The 22,596-nt window shown below is 47.0% G+C and overlaps 1 protein-coding gene across 2 annotated transcripts; it reads right to left on the minus strand.

Moving 5' to 3' along the window:
- Positions 1-1,757: 1,757 nt before the first annotated feature.
- Positions 1,758-14,059, minus strand: LOC130682381 (GMP reductase 2-like). Of its 2 annotated transcripts, none has more exons than XM_057496753.1 (4): positions 13,308-14,047; positions 12,710-12,791; positions 8,982-9,088; positions 1,758-2,006 (listed from the first exon to the last, which is right to left on the minus strand). In XM_057496753.1, the coding sequence occupies exons 1-4, from the start codon at positions 13,443-13,445 to the stop codon at positions 1,794-1,796; spliced, it is 540 nt and encodes a 179-aa protein (XP_057352736.1). In that variant the 5' UTR covers positions 13,446-14,047; the 3' UTR covers positions 1,758-1,793. The 2 variants fall into 2 exon arrangements, with proteins under 2 accessions (XP_057352736.1, XP_057352737.1); XM_057496754.1 differs by lacking the exon at positions 1,758-2,006 and adding an exon at positions 8,754-8,927 and having other exon boundaries at positions 8,966-9,088; positions 13,308-14,059.
- Positions 14,060-22,596: the final 8,537 nt, after the last annotated feature.

Consider the following 22,596-nt stretch of genomic DNA (forward strand, 5'->3'; position numbering starts at 1 on the left):
GAAACTGCTAGAACTTCTCCTCCTGAGTAAGTCCCATGGAAGGTTTACATTGAGAATACGAGAACATCAGGATACAGATGTACTAAGTAATTAGGGTGAAGGACAAGGAGAAGCAAACATAGGAGCCCTTGAGAAATGGCCTTGACCTCTCCCATCTGGTCATTCTAATATTTACAAGACTTCGGGGTTGCCTCAAGCCTTTCGGTCCCTCCTGCTCAGCATTACAGCCACACAGGCCCTGCAGGGCTGGCGCCTCGGTCTGGCACTCTGGCAAGCAAGGCACAACAGGACCTTTCTAGTTGGCAGCAAGCTTTGTAGACCCCCCCTTCCAGGGTCCCCAGGAATACTGGATCCTTGGCCATCCTGCCATGATTTTAACAGAGCAGAGGATAACCAGGGCCCAGCCAGGCCTCCTGATGGCCACGGCTCTGAGAGCACAGCACCTGTGAGCTGGCTGGTGTGGAGCAGATGCAAACAGCAGGGCCCAGAGCACAGGTCCACTCAGACCATGCTTGGAAGGGCCTTCCAGTTATTTGTATTTCTGAATGCTCTCCTGTGCTTTCTTAGCCAGGATTTCCCCTGACACAGTCCCTAGGAATGCTGTACCCGCAGAAGGAGAGTGATGGGAAAGAAGCCAGAGGCCAAGATCAGGACCCACGCCCAGATCTGCTCTCTACATGGCACCTTCTTAATGACCAGTCCCTTTAAAGAGTACTCAGCTCCCACTCTGTGAGCTATTAGAAGGGACCCCAGGAGGGAACACCAGGTATGAAGTCAATTCAGCTCCAAAAACAATAGTAAAAATGTCCTTGGCTGCTGATCCTTATCGTAAGGGGCAAGCTAACACACACGTGGAGCAAGAGTCCTGAGTTCTCCCTGCTACGCCCCTGCCTGTAGGGCCCTGGCCTTGTCACTCGCCTCCCAGGGCCAAAGTCTCAACAACTGTAACATAGGCAGGCTGGATTAGACTGATGACTTATATGTTCCCTTCCATAACCAGGAGGTATGATAAGAAAGGGATTAAGAAGGCTGCCCATTCGTAGGACATTCTCCAAGGCTGCTACAACACCCTGCTGCTAAAAATACTGTCCCTTGTTTCCTTATCAGTATCAGTGCTTCATTTAAACAAAAAACATCAAGCCCAATGCCTAAACCTAAGCTACTCTACAGGATGAGCTCCGAAAAACAGTGGTGAAGAAATACAGGAGGCAGGACCCAGCCTCCACGACCCCACCCTCCTTTCCTTAGGCCAGGCCAACTGATTTTCTTTTTTTTTTTTTTTTTTTGACGGAAGTAACTTTCTGGCTGAGGCATTCCTTATGGGGCCTCCTGGGCCATGCTGAGCTCCCATTTCACAGTTTGGAGCCCCACAGTGCGGCCAGCTCTGACTTCTGAACGCACTTTGTGAAGGTTAAGTGCTGGGCACAGCACGTTGAGATGCCGGGCTTCCTCCTGATATCCGAAGAAAAACCCAGGACCCCAGCTGGGACCCCCACCACGCCGGCCCCACTGGCCCACAGCCGGACACTGCTGTCCCCTGTGGGGAATGGGCTCCTCACCTCAGGTGAGAAGCTGCTGCTGCGACTCAGTCCCACAGGCATTTCCCCAAGCCAGGTCCCAAAGCCCTCCCTGAGGGTGGGCCCATCACACAGGGACTGTCCTCCTCCACGGGTGCCCCGAGCCCTCTCGGCTGTGCCTTCTGAGCCAGGACTTCCCACCTTGCCTGCAGGATGTCGCCCCCACCCACGCCTCCCGCCCCAGTCTATCCCTGGGCACTCAGCCTGCTCTGCATTTCACCAGCAGTGCACCGACGCCGGGCCTTGGGCCAACTGGGGATGGAATCCAGGGAGAGGAAGCTCCGCCCTGGCCCAGAAGGGGCACGTCCCACCTCCTCCCTCTGTTCCCCACCCTGCCCCAGCACACAGCTGTGCCAGCTCCCTCCCAGCCCTCTGTGTCCCCTTACCAAAGGCTTTGGCGACATCTCCTGGACAAGTGCAGCCTCCATCCTTCGAAGAGAAAAAGCAAGAAGGTGTCGGCAGGAGCTCAGCCTGGCTTTCCCTTCCCTGGGGGCACCTGGGTGGGGGACAGGTGGTGTCCCTCTGGCACCCGCAGCCAAGGGCACCGGCACTCGAAGCCAGAGCCCGACACTCCCCAGTCACTGTCTGCCGACCGGTTTCCACCCCTCCATACTGTAGCCTCCTCTCCCCAAGCCCTGTCACACTTCCTCCGAGAGGAGGCTGGCACTGCCCATGGCCCACAGTGGCCCACCCATCCACCTGCCCTGCCCAGGAAGCGGGAGGCAATAGGAGGCGCTCAGAGACCTCTTCTTCCACCAGCCCCCTGCACAGCATGCCTGGCCAGGACTGTCCGATTCATTCCCATTCAGCAGTCACCTTTCCCTCCCTGCCAGGCATGAAGAGAGGTTTATTTAGTACAAAAGCTGAATTATTTTAAGAGCCAAGGAAAGGACACCAAGTTAGTTCTTTGTATTTCCAGCCATTCCGTGTGTCTCCTATTCACCTTCATGTAATATGCCAGTTATCTTAAAATCAAACATGCATTCCTGAGACCCACTCTGCCGATACAGAGAGCACCTGGGGCTGGTTTAAGGCCTTGCAGGACAGTCTTACCTGCCTGGCACTGCTCAGCCATGAGGGACATGTTTAAACACGGAGTAGCAGATTTATAGAATGCAGAACATTGTGCATCCTTTAAAACACAAAATGACCAGGCTGTACCTGCTTTTCACAATGTGGCCTGTGTGAAGTCCCAGGAGGTAAAGGACAGTGAGGGTGGCCTTGAGTAGCAGCCAACCCGACAGGGAGAGGCAGGGTCTGTGCCCAGGGCTCTATAACAGGGCCCAGAGCTCAGAATAGGTCTGGGTGCAGCACCAAGGGCTCAGACAGAAGCACCCATCCCCAGAAGGTGGGACCCACCAGTAAAGGAGTCAGACAAACCTGGAGAGGACACAGAAAACACAGGCTCCCCATGCAACTTTGCATTACAACCGGCAGGAAGGCACGTGCGCCTCTGGAGTGGGCAGCCTGTCATGGACCTGGGCTGAACCAACTCAAAACAAGGGGTCTGTGTGACTCAGTTCTGTTTCCGTTTGCTTTGTAGGCCTGTCCCTCTGGGGGCCAGAACTCAACTACTGCTTCATTGCTTCTTTGTAGTTATGATCAAAAAGTAAGTGGTGGGTGCTCAATTTTTTTCTTGTATGAATATTTACTGACCACAGGTATTTCCTCCATCAAGTGTGCTATTCATATGCAGCTCTCCTGGCCCCCAGCAGGCCACAGGGTACTAAGGAATGCTGCTGTCAGAGGTGGTCTGTCAGTATCAATTATCTGGCCAGAGCCCCGCACAAGAAGACAGTAACAGGACGCGTGGTCTGTGTATCTTCATGCTTCAAAGCTCCAGCATATTCACTTTCTCTTTCAAAGGCACAATCCCTACATGCCCTTCACTTGTCCTGCCAATTTTTTTAAGTGCCTTATCTCTTCATCAAAACCAGTTTTACACAATAGAGTTTCAGCCTTATAACCTCAAAAGATTAAATAAATTCATGTTCCCATTAAAACAGGTCCCTAACAAAACACACACACACATACTCCTTCAGTCTTCGACTCATTTACTTGAAAGGGAGTATCTGTGACTGCTAGGGTGTCTTGTGTGGGATCCTATAAACATTCTGTGGTCAGCAAGGAGGCCTGACTCAGAAGGCCTGCATTACTGGAACCCCAAGAAGATGAGCTCTTCTTCTCTTCCCAGTGTGGGCTAAGATGGCCACAGTTAATAGAACTTCGTGATGTGCCATAGAGAGGAAGCCGTACTCAAGTCATCTGCCCACCAGACAAGCCAGGCTACACACTTAACCCAGTGAGATTCAGCATCACGCTCCAGGGCAAAGGAGTCTGCCCCCTACTACCATTTACAGGGAACTTCCAGAAGTTGTTGAAAGCATGCTTTCATGTTCTCAGGAGACAGAGCAACTGGGGCAAACCTCCACAATCTAAAAACATTCATAGCTGCTGCAAGGTTTTAAAAAAACAGTGTGCTTATATTCAAAAGGCTACTAGTTTTGTTTTCCAAGAGTATTAACATAGTATTTTAGTAGAAAAAGCAGCACATGACATGAGTAGTGGTAAGTCGAGCTGTGAATTGTCAGCCTACCTCTTCCTAAAAATATGTGCTCACCCCTAACCGGGGTTGGGGGGTGTGAAAGCAAGCATAGAGCAGGCAGAGAGGATGCCAATCAAGCACCTCTGAGCCAGGGGTTGTTACAACCTTCCTTTTCCTATTCAAACACCACAGGAACCTGAAGGTGGTATTGTGTCAGTGGGAAAAAATGAGGGAGGCTCAGAATGGTTGAGTGATTTGCCCAAGGTCACACAGCTCTACACAGCTTGTGTTATAGAACAAGATGGGAACCCTGGTTAAGAGTACACTCTAAAAAAGTCTAGAAGCATACATATAAAATCATTACCAGTGTCCCATTAAGATGATGGTAGCTCTAGCAATCTTTACATTTATTTGAATTTTCTCTTTTTCTAACTAAACCTATTTTGTTGGAGAATTTTTCAAGCTTCAAAAAAAAATTAAACTATGTGAATGAATTTGTTTGGGTCTTTCTAATAATGATCTAACTGTATGTAAGGTGCCACATTAAATCAATAAAATTATAGGGGATTTGCTGATCAACCTTTACTTCTTTGCAGAATCAATGAGAAGACAGGTGCAGTAGGGACCAGGTGGAGGAAAGAGAGGATGGGAATTACTTTGAGTCGGCTTGATGAGAGCAGTAATGAGGCTTATTGTGTAGGGCCACCTCAAACATGAGAAGCTGGCTCTCTAGGTCTTCATAAAATGCACTAATGAAAATGTTGGCGCTTGAGTAAAGAAGAGACAACAGTGATCCCAATCAACCTAATCAGAGGACTTTCTTTGAGGTCCTGGGAAGCCATTTCATCAGTGGACAGTGGACAGCGCTCAAATCCCTCTCCCTCTAATGGGTCAGTAGATACTGACTCTTCCCTCTCCATTGGAAGACACGTGTGGACACCCGGTGGGAAAAGACCAGCTATAAGCACACATTAAGCTTGAGTTTCCCAAAGCAATGGGGTGGGAAAATGAGTACACCTGAGATCCAGTATGAACCCTGAAAACCGTTTGGCTTCAGCAAGCCCTTCAACCTCTGAGTCTCCTCATTTCCTAAGTGAGGGCACTGAAGGGAAGGAGGGAAACGTTAGAGATGAACACAGCTCGACTTGAATGCTGGCTCCACTTTACCAGCAGAGCGATGCTGGACAAGTTACTTAAGGTCTCAAAGCTTGTTTGCAATGGTTAATTTATGTGTTAGCTTGACTGGGTCACAGAGGACCTAGCTATTTGGTCAAACATTATTCTGGGTGTTTCTGTGAGGGTGTTAATTTGTGGATTGGTAGAGTAAAGCAGATTGCCCTCCTTAATGTGGGTGGGCCCCATCTAATCACTTGAAGGCCTGAATAGAACAAAAAACTGTTGTTGGAATAAAAAGCTCTCTCACCTCCCTGAGAGAATTCTTCCAGACTGACTGTCTTGAACTGGGATATGGGTATTTCCCTGCCTTCTGATTCCAACTGAAACATCAGCTCTTTGGGGTTTTCAGGCCTTCGGGCTCACACTGGAACTCCAACATCGTGTCTTGTAGGCATCTAGGTTGCTAACTCACCCTGCAGATCTTGGGATTTGTCACCCCCTATAATCATGTGACCCAGTTCCTTATAATGAGTCCCAATCTCTGTCTACACACACGTACATATGCTCTCTATCAGTTCTATTCCTCCCGAGAACCCTGACTAATACACCTGTCAAAGGAAGATAACAGCTCCTTTGTCAGGTTGTTCCAAGAATTAAGAGATTATATGTGTATTGAGCCCAGAAGGTAATAGATGCTCAATAAATGACTGCCATTTCTTCCTCTAAAGCTGTTTTCACCTTTTAAAATTTCTCCTTTGTGTGATGTCTAGCAGATGACAAGAGAAAATTAAGTAGTCACACCTTAATCTTCACCTGCACAGGGGGTGTTGTGAATTTTTCAGCTCTCTCCCTCTCAGAAGTCCATGTGGGCCACAATAAATAGAAATTTGATTCAAGTCCAGCCTCTTGGGTGTAAGTTCCTGCTGAACATACCCCATGCTGTCTGTGGCTTCCTTTTTCTGAACTTCAATGGCCTGGATGTGCTAACTCAGCATCTAAAGTGTAAAAGGAGACCAGTGGAAGGAAATTGGACAAAGTAGCAGTATCCGAAACACCAGTGGGTCTCCAGGGGGCTCAGGACTACTGGCAATGGGAGAGCCCGGCTCGTGAGGCTGCACCGGACACAAGGGAAGGGGGCAAAGTGGCCACTGTGACCCCCCAGTGCTCAGCTCATGTCAAGTGCAGATCCTACATAAGCCCGCGACCTTTGTCTGGTCTTCCAGCTACAAATTCAACTTCTAACCCCATCTAGGAAATCTCTCCCTGTTAATGGAAAAATAAGAACCCTAGAGAACCAGTGCCACCAGCCTGGGCTGTCACTGTCCTGAACAGACAAATTCAGAGTTGCTCCCTGGGTGTTAGCAGCTGAGACCTGGCTCCGGAACACTGCCCAGGCTGTGTGTCCTGAGCCTGCACTATAGAAGCCTGTCGTTTTGAACTTGGGAACCCATCAAAATTAGCTGGAGGGCTTGTCAGAACAGATTCCTGGGCCTCGCCTGCAGAGCTCCTGATTCAGTAGGTATGGGATATACGGCCTGAAAATTTCTAACAAGTTCTCAGTTATACTTCTGCTGCTGCTCAGGACACCGTATTTAGGGAACTGCTGAGATAAACTATAAGATAGGCAGTGCTGAGTGAAGAGGTCCCATGCTGATTTTCAATCATTCGCTGGTGGTGCAAGCAGATTCTCCACCGAATGGTCCTGTAAACTAAACCAGTGTGAAATTTCCCGAAAGACACAAGCACAGGATCTCAGAATATGTTCACTGTAAAATTACCAGTTTGGCCTCCACTAACTTGGAAATGGTGGCCACTCAAGGAATATATATGACAAAGCATCTAAGTTTTCATTAAGACTCTTGATGGTAAACACTATCAGGTAATGGACTTATGTTGATTTTGGATGGGCAACCTCTGAAGAGTCCAGTTTGCTACAATGGGGTCCAGGAATTTCTATTTTAAAAAGCTTCCCTGGTGGTGCCCATGCAGCCAGTCCAAGATAAGGCCATGGGGAGCATGTAAGAAGCACCACTATTGGGGAAGGCGCTCACTGTGGGTGACACCAGGGACTTGGATCACCTGACTCAGCAAACGTGGAATGTTCAATAAATGGGTATTAATTTGTCCACTTGTGCAAAGACTAAAGGATGCGGTATTGAACTAAAGGAAAGCCTCAGAACTCTGTCAGCGACCAGTAAATCCTCAGTCATTTATACCACTTCCAGCACATAGTAGATGCTCAATAAATATTTGCTGGCTGAAAGGATGGAAGGATGAAAACTTGGATGAAGACTCAGAAGGAGCACAGGAAATATGCTCTGGACTGCGAGGGAAGAAGCAGGACCCTAGTTCTAGTTCTTAGCAGAAGTTACATGCAGTTAAGCAATGGCTGCATGCTCAAATGCTGCAGGAAGGCTCAAATGAGATCATGTACCTGTTGGGTATTCACAGAGTATTACTACACCCTCAAAGAAGGTCCAGAAATCAAGCCTCGAGCTGAAATGCTAGGCCAAAATCAACAAGGTACTATTCCACAGAGGTATGTAATTTAATGCATTTGAGGGTTTTTTTTAATGACCAATCAATTATTTAATGTGGGAGCCAGTCTTAGCAACTGTACAAGTGGAAAGATCTGAAGGTTTAATTTAATATATTCATTAAGTCATCATTGTTATAGGACCACTAAAAATACACCACTAATACATAATATGTGAAAAAACACACAAACACACACACACATATGTATACAAAACATCCATCCACATAATTGTCAGCCATAGTCCTGAGTTTGTCCAACTATATCCAACATATTCGGTCATGAGAATCTCATCTAGAAGGAGAGAGAGATCATTTTCTTCAACTGTCTGAATGGGCACCATGCCAGTAAAGGTGAAGAATTACAGATAAGTTGAGGGCAGCCTAACCTGGCTCTCATTCATTCAATCCTTAATATTTAGTGGCTGAGTCCACCATGTCATCCTTCTGGAAGCTTCATGAAAATGTTATCCCTGCCTCTGCCTCCCCTCACCTCCTTCCCATACATTTCTCAACCCACATAAACCTAACTTCTGCCCCCAAAATGCCACTAAATCCATTCTCACTACAGTAAACAGCGACCCACTTGCTGGCAGCAGCCGACCCCACGGCACATGTGATTCACTAAGACGAGGTCACCCTGCAGTAGGGGCACTCCCAATCCAATGAGTGATGTCTGTATAAAAAGGAGAAATCGGGACACAAACACACACACAGGGAGGACACTGTGTGAAGACTAGAGTTTCAGTGCCACAAGACAAGGAGCTGGGTGGAACCCCGCCCTCCCCAGAGCCTGCGGGGTCTTGCCGGCACCTTGATCTCAGACCCCTGGCCTCCAGAAGTGTGAGATGATCAACTTCTCTTGTTTAAGTCACTGAGTCCGGGGGACTTCGTTACAGGAGGCCTTGCAAACTGATAGTGGTCCTCTCATTTCCTCAACGCTCCTGGCATGTCCATCCTACAACATGCCGCCTCACATTGTTACTAACAAACGTGCCCACCTCCCTCTGAACAGTAACTGGGGAGCAGGGCAGGTGCTTTGGCCGAATGCCACTGCCGTGAACATGCCCAGCTCATTCCCAGGCCCACAGGATGCCAACCGCAGCATGCACAGGTTGTGTGCGTGGCAGCCAAGGACCGGGCTTCCCCAGGGCCTCCCTGCGGTCCAGGTTGCTCCCAGCTCCCCGCCCACTGGCCCTGAGGCTTACCGAGATGATGTGCCCCTTCAGGCCATGGGCGGAGTCCCCGCACTCGATCACAGCGCTCAGCTGGGGGTAGCCCACCCCCGTCTTGGTGCGGGTGGTGCACACGGAGCCTGGATGGAGGAAGCAGCAGACCCCAGAGAGAGATGGCTATGAAGGAGCTGAACTCGACACAAATGGGCCTGGGCCGCCATAGCACAGCCCTGTCCCCAAGCCCCGTGGTGAGCTCTCCATGGTGAGCTCTCCATGGCAGTGGGGCCGTGGGGGGCTGGGGGGATGAAAGGGGCCTGCCCATAGGTTGGTGGAGGTGGTTATAACCCCACCACTGGCCAGCATCCCTCAGGCCCTCGTCACCACCAACTGCTGGGACCCAGGACACCCCCACCCCATCCTGTCACTGTCACCCTCCCTGTGACATCAGCCTGCACCCGGTGCCGAGCCCTGATTCAGTGTTTTAACCCCCATTCCTTTCTGCCTTCCCCCGCTTTTCCTCACAACCACACTCTACTTCCCTCAGATTCCCCGGGGCCTCTAGCCTCCTGTACCTTCAACTCTTGTCAAAAATCACTTCTCTAAGACTCCCTGCCTGGCCTGTGAGGTGGAAATAAGAACACTGACCTTCAGGGCTGCAGTGGGGAATAACCGGCTTCTAGAAGGGGCAGGGTGTGGCCTGCAGTGAGCCCTCGGGAAAGGGTGCCAGTACTAACCGTGTCCCTGCACCCCCTCTCACCCCACTCTGCCCCCCACCTCCCCATCACCATCTCACCGGCCCTGGCCACCCTGTCCAGAGTCCCCACGCAGCCTGGGCTCTGAGGTCAGCTTCCATTTCAGGACTCACACCTGCTACCTGGACGCCTTTATCCCCTTGATCTCCGCCTTTCCCACGGTCAGCCCTGGTCCTGGGTGACCCGTCTGCTGAGTGCGATCCCAGTTAGGTCCAGGCCGAATCACGCCAAGAGCACCGGCATCTCCAGGACATGCCCCCTTGCTCAAGTCCTGTCCCTCCCTCCCAGCAGGTGAGCACCCGTGCACCCCAAGATCAAACTCCCAAATGCCCATCTGTGCCCTCATCTCCCCCTGCTCACCACCCCACAGCCACACTGACCATGGAGGTCCTCAGCAGCAAGTGCACCCCCACCGTAGGGATTCTCCGGACACGCTGTTCTCTCTGTTCCAGCCCTCCCCTCTGTACCAACCCCGTGGTCTTGCCAACCTTTCTCATCTTTCAGGCTTCATCTTAAATGTCACTGCCTCAGGGGAGCTGACTGTCACAGCACTCATTTCAAAAAGAGGCGATTAAATAATTATTTGTGTAAGAAGGCTGGGGATCTGTTTTCTCTGCTGGATGGTAAGCTCCATGGATATTCACTGTTGTAGATCCAGCACTGAGAATAGAACCTTGTACATAATGAGGGTCTATAAATAGTCACTGAAGGAATGCACAAACGCAAGAATAAATGAATCACCCACATCCCTGCGTCCCCTACTTCACCACTTGTTCAGTGCTTCCTGGATGTCTTGTGGTGTGGATTACGGGGCACCCCTGAGCTGCCAGACCTGGGAGTAAGCCACTCTGAGCCCCTTCCTCCCCTCCTGGCTCCCTCCCTCCACCAGCCCCTTCACAGCTTCCCAACACATGTCTCCCAGGAGTCTTTCAGGACAGGATCAGACAGAGAACTGTGCCTATACTCCCAGGACTGGACTCAGCAGGAGCCCAGAAGGACAAGGGAACCCACTTTTCTCCTGCATCACCCAGCTGCAGGGCAGAATCCAAGTCCATCCTCACAATTCTGGAGGCGCTGAGCTTCTCTCCCCAGGTCACCCTCTGCCCCAGCTACCAGATGTGCACTGTGCGAGGCAGAATTAATTTTATTACCTCTGGTTCAAAATCGGCTTTTCTGCTTCTCTCTCACTCATTTGCTAAACCCTCGAGGGAAGGCAGGGGCCTCAGCTGCATGGCCCGGGGCTCTGCACACATGAGGGACTCACATGGGTTAGGCCAGTGGCCTTTCTTGTATAGAGTTAAGGAAAAAGTTTCCAACAGGCATGAGAATGGTCCTGATTAATCCCCAGGTTGAAAGGAGAAATTAGGTATTTCCTCCCAGTTAGAGGGGCAGGGCCCACAGTTCTTCATGCTTTTTCCCAGTTTCCAAGGGTTGCTCATTAAATAACCATTTTTAACACTGTCATGCAGACACAGAATACCCAGTGTTTTTATAAAGAATTCATGAAACTTAAATAACACCTCCAGTCAATTTAAGGAAGTGGCTCCAGTGTTATCAGGCTCAAAAATATCCCTTTAGTCTCTTCAGTCACATCTGTTCTAACAGCTCGGGGAGGCGAGGGAGGCGCACTGTGCAAGTGGAAGGACAATCAGTCTTCTGGGGAAACAGAATGTACACACAGAGGACATACATAAAGGAAACAAGATTACATCAAGAGCAGCTCTCTGAAGCCAAGAGGACTGCTTATGCCCCTTCACGTGCTGCATGGCACCCTCTGCCCTCTGCCCCAGCACAACGGCAGCCAGGAGACAACACATTTCAGATCACACAGGGGGCTGGTGAGCACCCTGCTTTTGGAAAAGAGACACTTGCTGGTCTGTTACAGCCTACTCCAGTGGGGGCTCTTCGTGAGGAACAACTGGGCCTTATCCACTTTGACTTTTCAAAAATAACCAACCAGAGTTGTCTCTCCTCTTGCTCAGAACGTCACTGACTGGCTTAGGCGAGTGGCAATACAGAAGGCCCATCACTTCCAACTCCCCGTGTCCTCTGAGGGGCCTCCAAGGCTCCTTCCCTACACCCCCTGCTGCCCAGCCCATTCCCTCCAAGCTGATGGCCAAGCTACGTGGGGACCCACGCTGTCTCCTACCTCCAGCAGGCACCCCACAGTCTGCCCATGATGGGTTATATTTGCATCCTCTATTGGTAGTGTCTTTGGGGTGGGTGAGATTTTTTTTCAATCTTTGCTTACTTATTTTTAAATTCCCAACTGAAAATGTCTATCTTCTTCCTTCTCTCTAGTTGTAGTGTTTGATTCGCAATGGATGTGCAATGAAGAATTTAAAGCAGTGGAAGCTCACGCTCATGTGTGGGCAAAGGGGAAAGTGGGCACTGATGGGCCCCAAGAGAAAATGGAGCCACTTATGTAAGGGTACAAAGGTTCTGCCTCATTCTTCCACTCAAGGTGCCAATGGGCGGTTCCGGGGGGAAGGCCTAGAGGACATGGACAAAATCCGAGATGGATGCGTATCAGGTAAGGAGCCAAAGATTGGTACTCCCGGGCCATGGGTCAAGTTCAATGTGGCCTCTTCACTGCATTCCTGTTTGCAATGTTCAGGGTCCCTCAAACGTTCAGATAAACTTGAGCCATTCCTGTCCATTAGCTACCACCATGGATTCTTTACCCCTCACCTTCCCCTTCGAGGCGTGTGGGATCATTATTGAAATCTGCATTATTTTCTGCCACATTAATGCTCTGAAACTAGGACCTCACATTCTAAGCACATCCAAGCTCATTTACACGTTCCCTGGGGGCATCAGCACGCAGCTCAATGATGTTTCCCATCAGGAGCTCCTTGGGGAGGCTCAATGATCCTTCCAAAAGAAACGTGCTTTAAATCTGTGGATGAATGGTTCATGGGTTCCCCTTCTGGCCTCTTCCAGTCCCCCCATAACCCCAACCCAGTCCTCCCCACACAAGCCTTGGCTGTGCTTCCCAGCAAGTCTTACCTGGTCCAACTCCCACTTTGATTATATCTGCTCCGGAAATAATAAGCTCTTCTACCATCTCCCCTGTCACCACGTTCCCTGCCTGCGACAAAAAGAACACAGCTCATGACTGTGAACCACTCCCGGTGGTACAAAGATGCATGAATGAGGAGCTGCACACAAGACACAAGGATGAGCAAGTTCGGAAGCCACCAGGCAGCCTGGGGACAAAAAAAAAAAAAAGTGAGAGAAAACAATGGACCCAATTCCTGAATCTACTTTAAGAAACTGATGGGCCAGGGTGTTCTCCTGGCCTCCTTCCCTAGTGACCAGGAGCACAGAACTTTGACACCTGAGACTCCACGTTGGGGAGCTGACGGCATGAGAAGGTAGACAGATGTGCAATTTTAGAACTACTGGATAGCTGAGATGACCCCAGTCAGGGCTCTTTGAACATTTAAGTGATGGAGAAAACAAAATCCTACTGACAACCCAAATACACAAAATAAGCAATGAAACACTCCAGCTGCTTACAGCCCTTACTGTCTCAGATGTAAAACCCAAGGAACCTTTGTGCAACTGCAGGGATCCAGGATTAGGAAATAACTGAGCATCTCACCGTTGGGAAAATACCCAAGTGTTCCACCCTCAGGTCAGCGGTTCCGCCTGGATGTGAAAGGACAGAGGACCCCTTATGGAACCGCTCCGGCACAGGCTCCAGCTCCAGAACATGAAGCTGGTCCCTAAGAATAAACATACAGGCCAGGAAGCGACCAATCTAAAAAAGGATGTGTCTGGTTTGGAAATTACTAATACAAATGCCTTCACTATCGGAGTCTGGGAGCACCAAAATAGCCTTTTATATTGCAACTCACTGCCCTGTGGATTCTTCAGCTGGTAAACAGGACAGTTGGCAGGATGCCTCCCTGAATTTTCACAACTGCAAAGTCTTATTTTGGGAACCACATCCCTACTCATTCTTCTCGTGTTTTTTTTTGTTTTTTGCACTAAAGCCCCAATGTCTTTTCACTGAATTGATTCCCAGATGAAATTTTTCTTTTTCAGCCTAGACAAAGTGACTTCTAACTTTGTATAAAAAAGGTGATGAGGAGGGTTCCAGGCTGCTGTAATCCAACACATCTGACAGTGGAAAATGACAGACAACCCGAAACAGACCATATGATGGTACATTGCATAGTAGGGATGGCATTACGTGTCCTTGAGGAAGGAAACAGTATTGCAATAGAGCTGGGCACAGGGATCTTCTGGAAAAAAAGTTATAGATTATCGCACATAGTTTTCACCAAAATAAGCTTCAGATGGATTCAAGAGTTAAACTGAAAGTTCTATCCTCCCAGATTTAGGAAAAAAGCAAAAACAAAAACAGCTTGAATACTTTTGTAACGCTCATGCAAGTAAAAAAGTACATATAGATCTGCCTACAAGAAAATTTTAAAATGTATACCTATAAACAGACACACTCATGCAATCAACAAAACTCTGAGAGAAGAGCTCCTGCAATCACGACTGCGGCCTCCTGGCATGGTACTAGCTCTTCCAACTCCACGAGAGAGACGCTAACACCTCCCAGAATAACTGCCAAGGGACCTGAACAAGCCAGATGAAAGAAAGAAAAGTGGCCAATAAACACAGGGGAAGGGTTCAGCCTCACTAATAATCAAATTTTAAATTAAGATACCAGGGAGCTACTACTTCTCACTTGACAAATTATCAATGATTATAAACACTAAAGAGAAAACAGGCATTTTTCCCTGCTGTCGGAATGTCTATTTCAGTACACTTTTTCCTGGAAAGCTGTGTGTCCATATGGAGGAAATGCAAAACTATGTATGCCCTTTGATCCAGTAAATCTACTCCCAGGATTCTCTCCCTAGGGAATAATCTCAGAAGAAGCAAAAGATTTAATGACAAGGATGTATTATTTCTAACAGTGCAAAACGGCAAATATATTCCCCAAATGGGATGGAAATGGCTCGACAATCTATGGCCCATCCACGTGATGTTTTTTAAGATCGGTTTGATGGCATGGGAAAATGCTTAAATGCTTTCAGTATAATGTTAGAGGAAATGGAAAGAAATGTAAGATCTCGATTTTTGTTAAAAAAAATTAAGTGTTCATGTATATGAAAACATACACCAAAATACTAACAAAGTAGTCTAGGTAAAGAAATTACCCGACTTTTCATTCTCTTCTTTAAAATTTTCTGGATTTTACAGTAGAAACTATAGCACTTTTATAACTAAATAGGATGGTTTTTTGGTTTGGGTGTCTTGTGTGTGCGCGTGTGTGCATGTCGGGTCGGGGGGGGCGGGCAGCACAAGGAACAGCATGAACTCTGTACCCGAAAAAGAACTTAACAGGAACCGGAGAAACCAGACCCTCGGCCCTCACGCTTCCTCACTGGTGGACTTAGTAAAAAATAAAAATTTTCAAATTTCTACTTAAATACATAAATAACATAAAAAAGCTACTCTAAGCTCCCCACATAATTTCATTTTCAATGTGGATTCCTCCCCCAATCTGGCGTTGCCTACAAATCACTTTACACAAAATGTATTCGAGTCAGCTCCTGTGACGGAGGTACCAAGTGCAGCCATGCATGGTGGAAGTGGGTTTAAAGCAAAGAGGAGGGTGGTCCAGTTCAGGCAGCCCAGAGGGGGCCGCAGGAGTCCCCGCTGCCCCTCGGCCGCCCGTGCGGCTCCTTCCCCGGGGGCTCGGACGGCCGCTGCCGGGAGGACCGCTGCGGGCAAACCCAGGTGACCGTGAACGGCGTTGAGCACCAGGACGCCGCAACAGGCAGCCTGCAGACCGGGGAGGATGGGCGGCTGTACACGCGGCAGGCACAAAACGCTATCTACTCAAATTTTAAACCAAGAAGGGTAAAGATAATGGGGGGAAGGAAAAGCCAAAATCAGATATCCAATTTAGCTTTTTACTCTTCTGGATATCTGTATCTTCTGGATAAAGAGTACTTTAGGATATCTGAGAAGGTGCTAGAATAATTTATTTATTAGCCCCCTCTGTGAGAAAAGGGATAAAGACAAAGCAACCTTAGTCATGACAAGAACTCAAAAGATCTTTCTACACTCTGGATCCCAGAGATGATGTCTGGAAGTGTCGCAGCTTGCGAGGGTGGAGCAGTTGCTACCAGCATCTTGTGGGTTGTGGCCAGGGATGCAGCTAAGCACCCTGCGATGCACAGGACAGTCTGTCTGTCACAAAGAATTATCTGGATGAAAATGTTAACAGTGCTGAGGAAGTTTGCACCAAGGAATCTTAGAAGTTACTGATTGACTCCCAGCTCAGAGAAGGTTGCTTGGAAAGTTATATCTCAGAAAAAAAGGAAAACAAAATAGTAAATCTGTTCAGCCTACAGCATTTTGACCAGTCCAATGAAGAGTCCAGTTTATTCATTAGAACGCCCATTGCCAACTGTTCTTTGCCTTTACAGCCATGCATTCAGTGCAAAGCTGACATTTCTGACTGACCTACACATAGCAATGCCAAACAAATGGCTTCGGGGAGGGCATACACTGTATCATTGCTAATGCAGTGCTGTCAGTTTTTTAATTTGTTTAGTTTCCTCTTGGGTGTGTCAAGAGCTCCCACTTTCCCAAGTATGACTGGGTTAGACAGTTCTTCCTAGTTCTCATTTTTCTCTGGAGGAAATGCCATGTGTGTGGTGAAGGCTGGGGAAGGCAGGAGTCTACAGTGAAATCCTGAGGGGACCTGAAAGCCTCTGTCTGGATTATCCCTTCATAGGGTTGTGGCCTTAGTTGAACAGAGGCTGTTGATGAGCGGTAACTATTGTTTTGCATGTTTATAATACATTTATTTGGGGGGACCAGGTTCAGAGGATATTTTAACTTTATTCTGATGATGAATGTATAGAACTTATGTACATGTTTTAATAATAGAAATGATCTGCACACTTAGGTGTCATTTGTATTAGCATAATTTTTAACCCATGAAAATTAATTCAACAAGTATTTATCACATGCCAACTATGTATAGACTTGGTACTATGTACAATGACATGGGATTCATAGTCTAGTCCAGGAGACAGCCAAGTAAAAGGGTAATTCCAATATAGTGAGCTAAGTGCTATAGCAGGACAGGTATACAGCTCTGTGGGAGCATAGTGAGAAGTCCCTCAGCTGAGACCTGAGACCTGAAGGTAGTTAGAAATTAGTGATAAGAAGCATATGCAGGAGTGGTGGTGAGTTGGGGTGGGGTGGGATGGTATTCCACTGTGTATGTACTGAAGTTCTCAAGTCAGTGAACTTTAAGATGGTCAGCAGAGTTATTTTGAAGATATAGATTAAGGATTCAGGAGCACAGTAGTTGAAAAGTTCATTCATTGGGCTGATCTACCAAGAATAGTATATAGAACAAGAAGAGAAAAGAAACACAAACAAGAAATGGCCAGATGATAGGAACCAAGACTTATAGGAGCTGGCAAGAGAAAGTAAAGGGCCAAGCCATAGCTGGTAGAATGTATTTGCAATATCAATATGTAAAGAACCTTGGCAAATCAATAAGAAAAAAGTGAATAACCCAAGGGATAAATGGACAAAAGAAATGAAAAAGCATTTTAAAACAAATGAAAGAAACTTAACCTTGTTGGTAATCTGGGAAATGCTAATTAGAGCCACAAAGGATAGTTCTCACCTATGAGATTAGCAAATTTAGAAAGGCTGACAATACCAAATATTGGGAAGAATATGGAACAATGGGAACTCTGATATGCTACAGATGGGAGTGTAAATTAACACAACCAGTTTGGAAAAAAATTGGCATTAACTTAGTAAATATGAAGATGCATATATCTTACATGTTCCAGGGTGCCAGGAGGTATGTGGCAGTATTGTTTACAATAACAGAAAACTGGAAATAACCAAAATAATTGTTGATGATAGAAAAGAAAAATTTATTCCTGTCTATTCACAGAATACTATACTATTGGGCACTATAGGGCAGTGAAAATTAACAAACTGAAATTCCGTGTGTTGTGGATCCAACTGGGCTCTTGTAAAATTCCTATGTTGAAGTCCTAATGCTTAGTACCTAAAAATGTGACTGTACTTGGATATAGTCTTTATAAGAATAGGAAGTTGGGACCCAGACACATAAAGAAGGAAGATCCTGTGAAGGCCCAGGGAGAAGACAGCCATCTGCAAGCCCAGGAGAGTGGCCTCAGAAGAAACCAACCCTGCTGACATCTTGCCCTCTGGTTTCTAGCCTTCAGAAATGTGAGAAAATAAATTTCTTTTATTTAAGCCACCCGGTCTATAGTGTTTTGTTATGGCAGCCCTAGCAAACTAATACAGTGTGTCAATATGAATCAGTGTCAAAAATATAAGGTTCGATGAAATTGCAAGTCACAGAACACTTATAGTGTGGTTCCATTTAGGTAAAGATTAAAAAGAAAAGATTTATAATTTGGGACTTTATGTATAACTTCACACACAGACATATTATAATAAACTCTTACATTTTGACACTTTTCAAGTGATGAAGCTGTATTACCCTCCCTTTGAATGTAGGCTGGACTTAATGACTCACTTGTAATGAACAGAATAAAGCATAAGTGACAGTGTGTGACTTCTGATACTAGGTCATCAAGGGCAGTGACTTGTCCTCTCTTAAATCACTTGCTCTGGAGGAAGCCAGGTGTCATGTTCTGAGGACACTCATTTAGCCTAATGAAGGGATCCATGTGGCAAGGACCTAATGCCTCTTGCCAACAACCATGTGAGTATGCCATCTTGCAAATGTGTCTCCAGATCCAGTCCAGCCTTCAGATGACTGGGTGACATCTTGATTGCAACCTCATGAAACATCTGGATCCAGATATGCCCAACAAAGCTATTCCAATTTATGACCACAGAACCTGCAAAATAATAAATGTTTATTGTTTTAAGCTGCAAAATTTTGGGATAATTTGTTACACAGCAATAGATAGCTAATACAGTATATCATACAGAATGAATTTAAACATAAATGTCAGGATAATGGGAACCTCTTGGGTGGAGGGAAGGAGATACAATTAGGCAGGGGAACAAAGATACCTCTAAGATATTGGTAATACTTTATTTTTAATTTAGGTAGCAAGCACACATTGTATTCATTTTATTATTAAAAAAAACTGTATAGATCTGTGTCATGTACACATAAATGTTACATGTCTTTTGTATATGGGAGCTATTTTATTAACAGAAAAACTGTGGCCAGATAAATAGAAAGAAATCCGAAAGTTGTTTCATGACAGCTTAGAAATGAATGAAGACACAGAGAGTGGGTAATGGTGCTTAAGAAGTAGGGCTGACTAGAAGAACACAGGAGGCTTGCCAGCCAGCACTGAGCATCTGGCACACCATGGATGTGGAGTGGGCAGCCACCTGTTAGGCTGGTGGCTTCCTGCCATCCATGCCCAGTGTCCCAGATTAAGCATCAAGAACACACCTCATAAAGAACCCTGAGGAGCAAAGTGTTGCCCTTGCCATTATACCTCAGTCCAAGTGTCAGATCTTCCATGAAGTTCCCATGGTCTGTCTCTCCCTCCACCCCCAGGTTGGCAGATGATTCCTTTTCTTGTGCCTTTACCAAAATAACAACACTGATGATTGTTAATACTTACCGTGTTCCAGAATCCCTGGGTTAATGGTTCTTATACATAACTACTTTTCATTTTTACCACCATCCTGTGCAGTAAATATTCTTATTATCTCTATTTCAGAAAAGAGATTACACAGTAGTCATAGTGGGGCCAGGAGTTGTTTAACTCTAAGATATCAGGGCATAACCACCACTCCACTGACAGGTAGTCAGAGATCCCAGCTCATGTTATAATTGATGGCAATGTTAACTTTATGTTTTTGAGCTATACTATGAGCTACAAGATGGTTCATACCTGTCGTAACTCAATTTTGTGTCCTGCCACCTGTTCAACCAAATGAATGAATGAATGAGTGATGGGCAATGAGGTGAGATATTCTGTTGGTCACAAGTCTCTGTTCTCCTGTAGCAGACCAGGTTGGTGCTCTTTGCCCGTGTAATGGACTAGATTTTTGTGTCTATCTCAAATTCCTGTGTTGAAATTCTACCTTTCAAGGTGATGGTATTTGAAGGTGGGGCCTTTGGGAGATGATTAAGATTAGATGAGGTCATGAGGGCAGAGCCCTTAGAATTGGATTGGTGCCATTATATGAGTCACCAGATAGGCTGCTTCCCTTCTTTGCCCTCCACCATGTGAGGGCAACCAGGAGATAACATCCTGAAACTTGAAAGAGAATATTCACCAGAACTTGACAATGCTATCACCCTAATCTTGCACTTCTAGTCTCCAGAAATTTGAGAAATAAACTTCTGTTGTTCATAAGCCACTCAGTCTTTGGTATTTTGTTGCAGCAGCCCAAAGGGACTAAGGCAACCCGTATCACCTAAGATCGCTTTTCAGTTTCATACACATCGGTTCCCACATTGCTTTCAGTTCCAAGGGCCTGCATGTGTCTCTGTCACACACATTGTCACAGGGCTGTCCCCAGGCTGCCAGAGCCTGCTTTATGTACACTCATAGACAGAAGTGTCTGGAAATTTATGTTCTCCTAGAGCAGCCTGTGGCCAATGATAAATGAGCATGTGGGTATAAACAGTACAACTCCTTTGCTCCTGACTGGGACAACTTTGAAGTATGACCAATGCTCTCTTTAAAGCTCCTCATGAGGGAACAGCCCAATGGTACCCTCCCTGGGCCTTTGTTGGTATTTTCAAAGATGGCCACAGCGGGCTTTCCCACCCACATGCTCTTCTGCAATGGAATGTTGCCTAGGCCCATCAGGGTTTGGAACCCAGTTCTCCTCCCCTTGCATGGGGGCAGTCTGATTACTTGTAACCAATAGGATGTAGCTGAATCAATAGAACTTCCCCATTGACCTCTTAACTAGGTCAGAAAAAGTCTTGCAGCTTCTGTAATGGTCTCTTGGAACACTTCTTCTCCAATAACATTGTTGGGAAGTTTACTCTCAAAACCCAACAGCCATGCTTTGTGAAGCCCAAAGCCACATGTAGGCCCACTGCTCGACAGTCCCAGCTTCAAGTCATCCCACCTTAAGAGCCACACATGTAAATAAAGAAGCTTCTAGTTGGCTCTAGCCCTTATTTGTTGAACCATCTAGCCTCTGAGTGTTCCCAGCTCAGCCCCAGATATGATGGAACAGAAAAATCTGTCCAATTTGCCCTATTCAAATTCCTGACCCACAGAATCTGTGGACATAATAAAAAATAGCAGTTAATCTACACCTAAGTTGGGATGGTTTGCCATGCAGGAGTAGAAAACTGGAACATAATATTACATTTTTGTGTGGCTTCTTTCCTTTCCCTGTCCTCCTTTCCTAGCCTCCTGCCATTGGAACACATCCCAACAAATCGCTTTCATACTAATTTGTGTCTCAGAGTAACCTTACCAAGGACACCTCCCAAGCTCATCTAGTCCAGAAGTTGGGGCTGGGAAAATGAGCCATGAGGAGCCTGGAGGAAGAGCACAGACACACCTGTTACTGCCTGTCATCACCAAGGGACTCTTACCTAGAAAAGAAACACCTGGGTGTGTTTTTGGCTGTGGGAACCTGGACATGAATTTGTTGGTGAGGATGTGAGCATATCTGGTTATAGATTCAAAGGGAGAGAAGCTGGGACTGAGAAGGTTGGAGGCAGGGCACGTGACCTGCAAAAGCCGAGCTGGTACCTGGATGGGACATGTGGGCGAGAGCTACCATGAGGCCAGTGCCCAGGTGAGGACCATGCTGGGAAATACAAGGTCATGTAACAGGATCATGGGAGGCCATACAAAGGCTCACATCCCAAGAACAACAAAAAAACAGCTACTACTAGAGGATGGTCAGAAGTCTGATGTCACTGGTTGGAGCTGACACAGAGCAGACATGCACATGGGGCCCCTGTGACCCTCGGAGACCTTGTTAGATGAGGTGATATTTCCTCTTTTTGGCTAAAGTCTTCTAGGTGGTTCCTGTGGAAGCTGCCCCTACCATAGCCAGGCTGTCCACACTGAGTCGATGCCTAGGGTCACCAGCCAGGAGGAAGAGTGTGGACCTGGGCTGGCAGCAACTTTATTAGCTGATCTGTGAGCACAAATGCAGCCTGGGCATTGGAGAGCCAGGGAAATACAGTCTGGAAGACTTGGCATGTGGGAAGTAGTTGGCAGGTGGAGTGCTGTAGCCTGCCTTTCAAAATGCCAGAAAAATTGGTTAAGGGGAGAAGCATACTTAATTTTTCTAGGAAAGATTAACAAACAAAAATAGAGGAAGAAGGGAAGTCAAGGCCTTGCCATGTGGCCAAAGCTCTTGAGGTTGTTTGCAGGCCAGTGTTTCCACCTGGGAGGAGCGCTGATTCACTGGTCTGTCACTCAGCCTCCAGAGCGCCTTGCCCTGATGAACTTTAACCTCAGGAGGCACATCCACCTGGACCCAGCCAGAAGTTGGGCTGTGTCAGAGCACTCTACCATCATGGCCTGGACTCTCCAGTGAGAAAGAGAAACAGGAAAACAATTATTTGACAACCTACTTAAAAAAATTAAATAAAATTTTAAGTGTAAAACAGGAATATGACAAAAAGTTCAAACTATACAAAAGAATACACAGTAAAGAATAAATCTCTAGTCCACTCTGAACCCTGGAAGCAAGGACTGTTCTAGTTGCCTACCTAGAGCCAAGGACTGTTGTCAGTTTCTTATGCATCTTCCAGAGCTACTTTGTGCATGCAGATTATATGGATCGGTAGCCACACCTTCCCTTACCTGTTTTCACACCCTAGATATTTCACCACATCCAGTGTGTGCTGGAGCCTGCCTATCGGCTCATAGGAGCCC

Source organism: Manis pentadactyla, unplaced genomic scaffold (assembly GCF_030020395.1).
Source record: "Manis pentadactyla isolate mManPen7 unplaced genomic scaffold, mManPen7.hap1 scaffold_402, whole genome shotgun sequence".
Classification (NCBI taxonomy): domain Eukaryota; kingdom Metazoa; phylum Chordata; class Mammalia; order Pholidota; family Manidae; genus Manis; species Manis pentadactyla.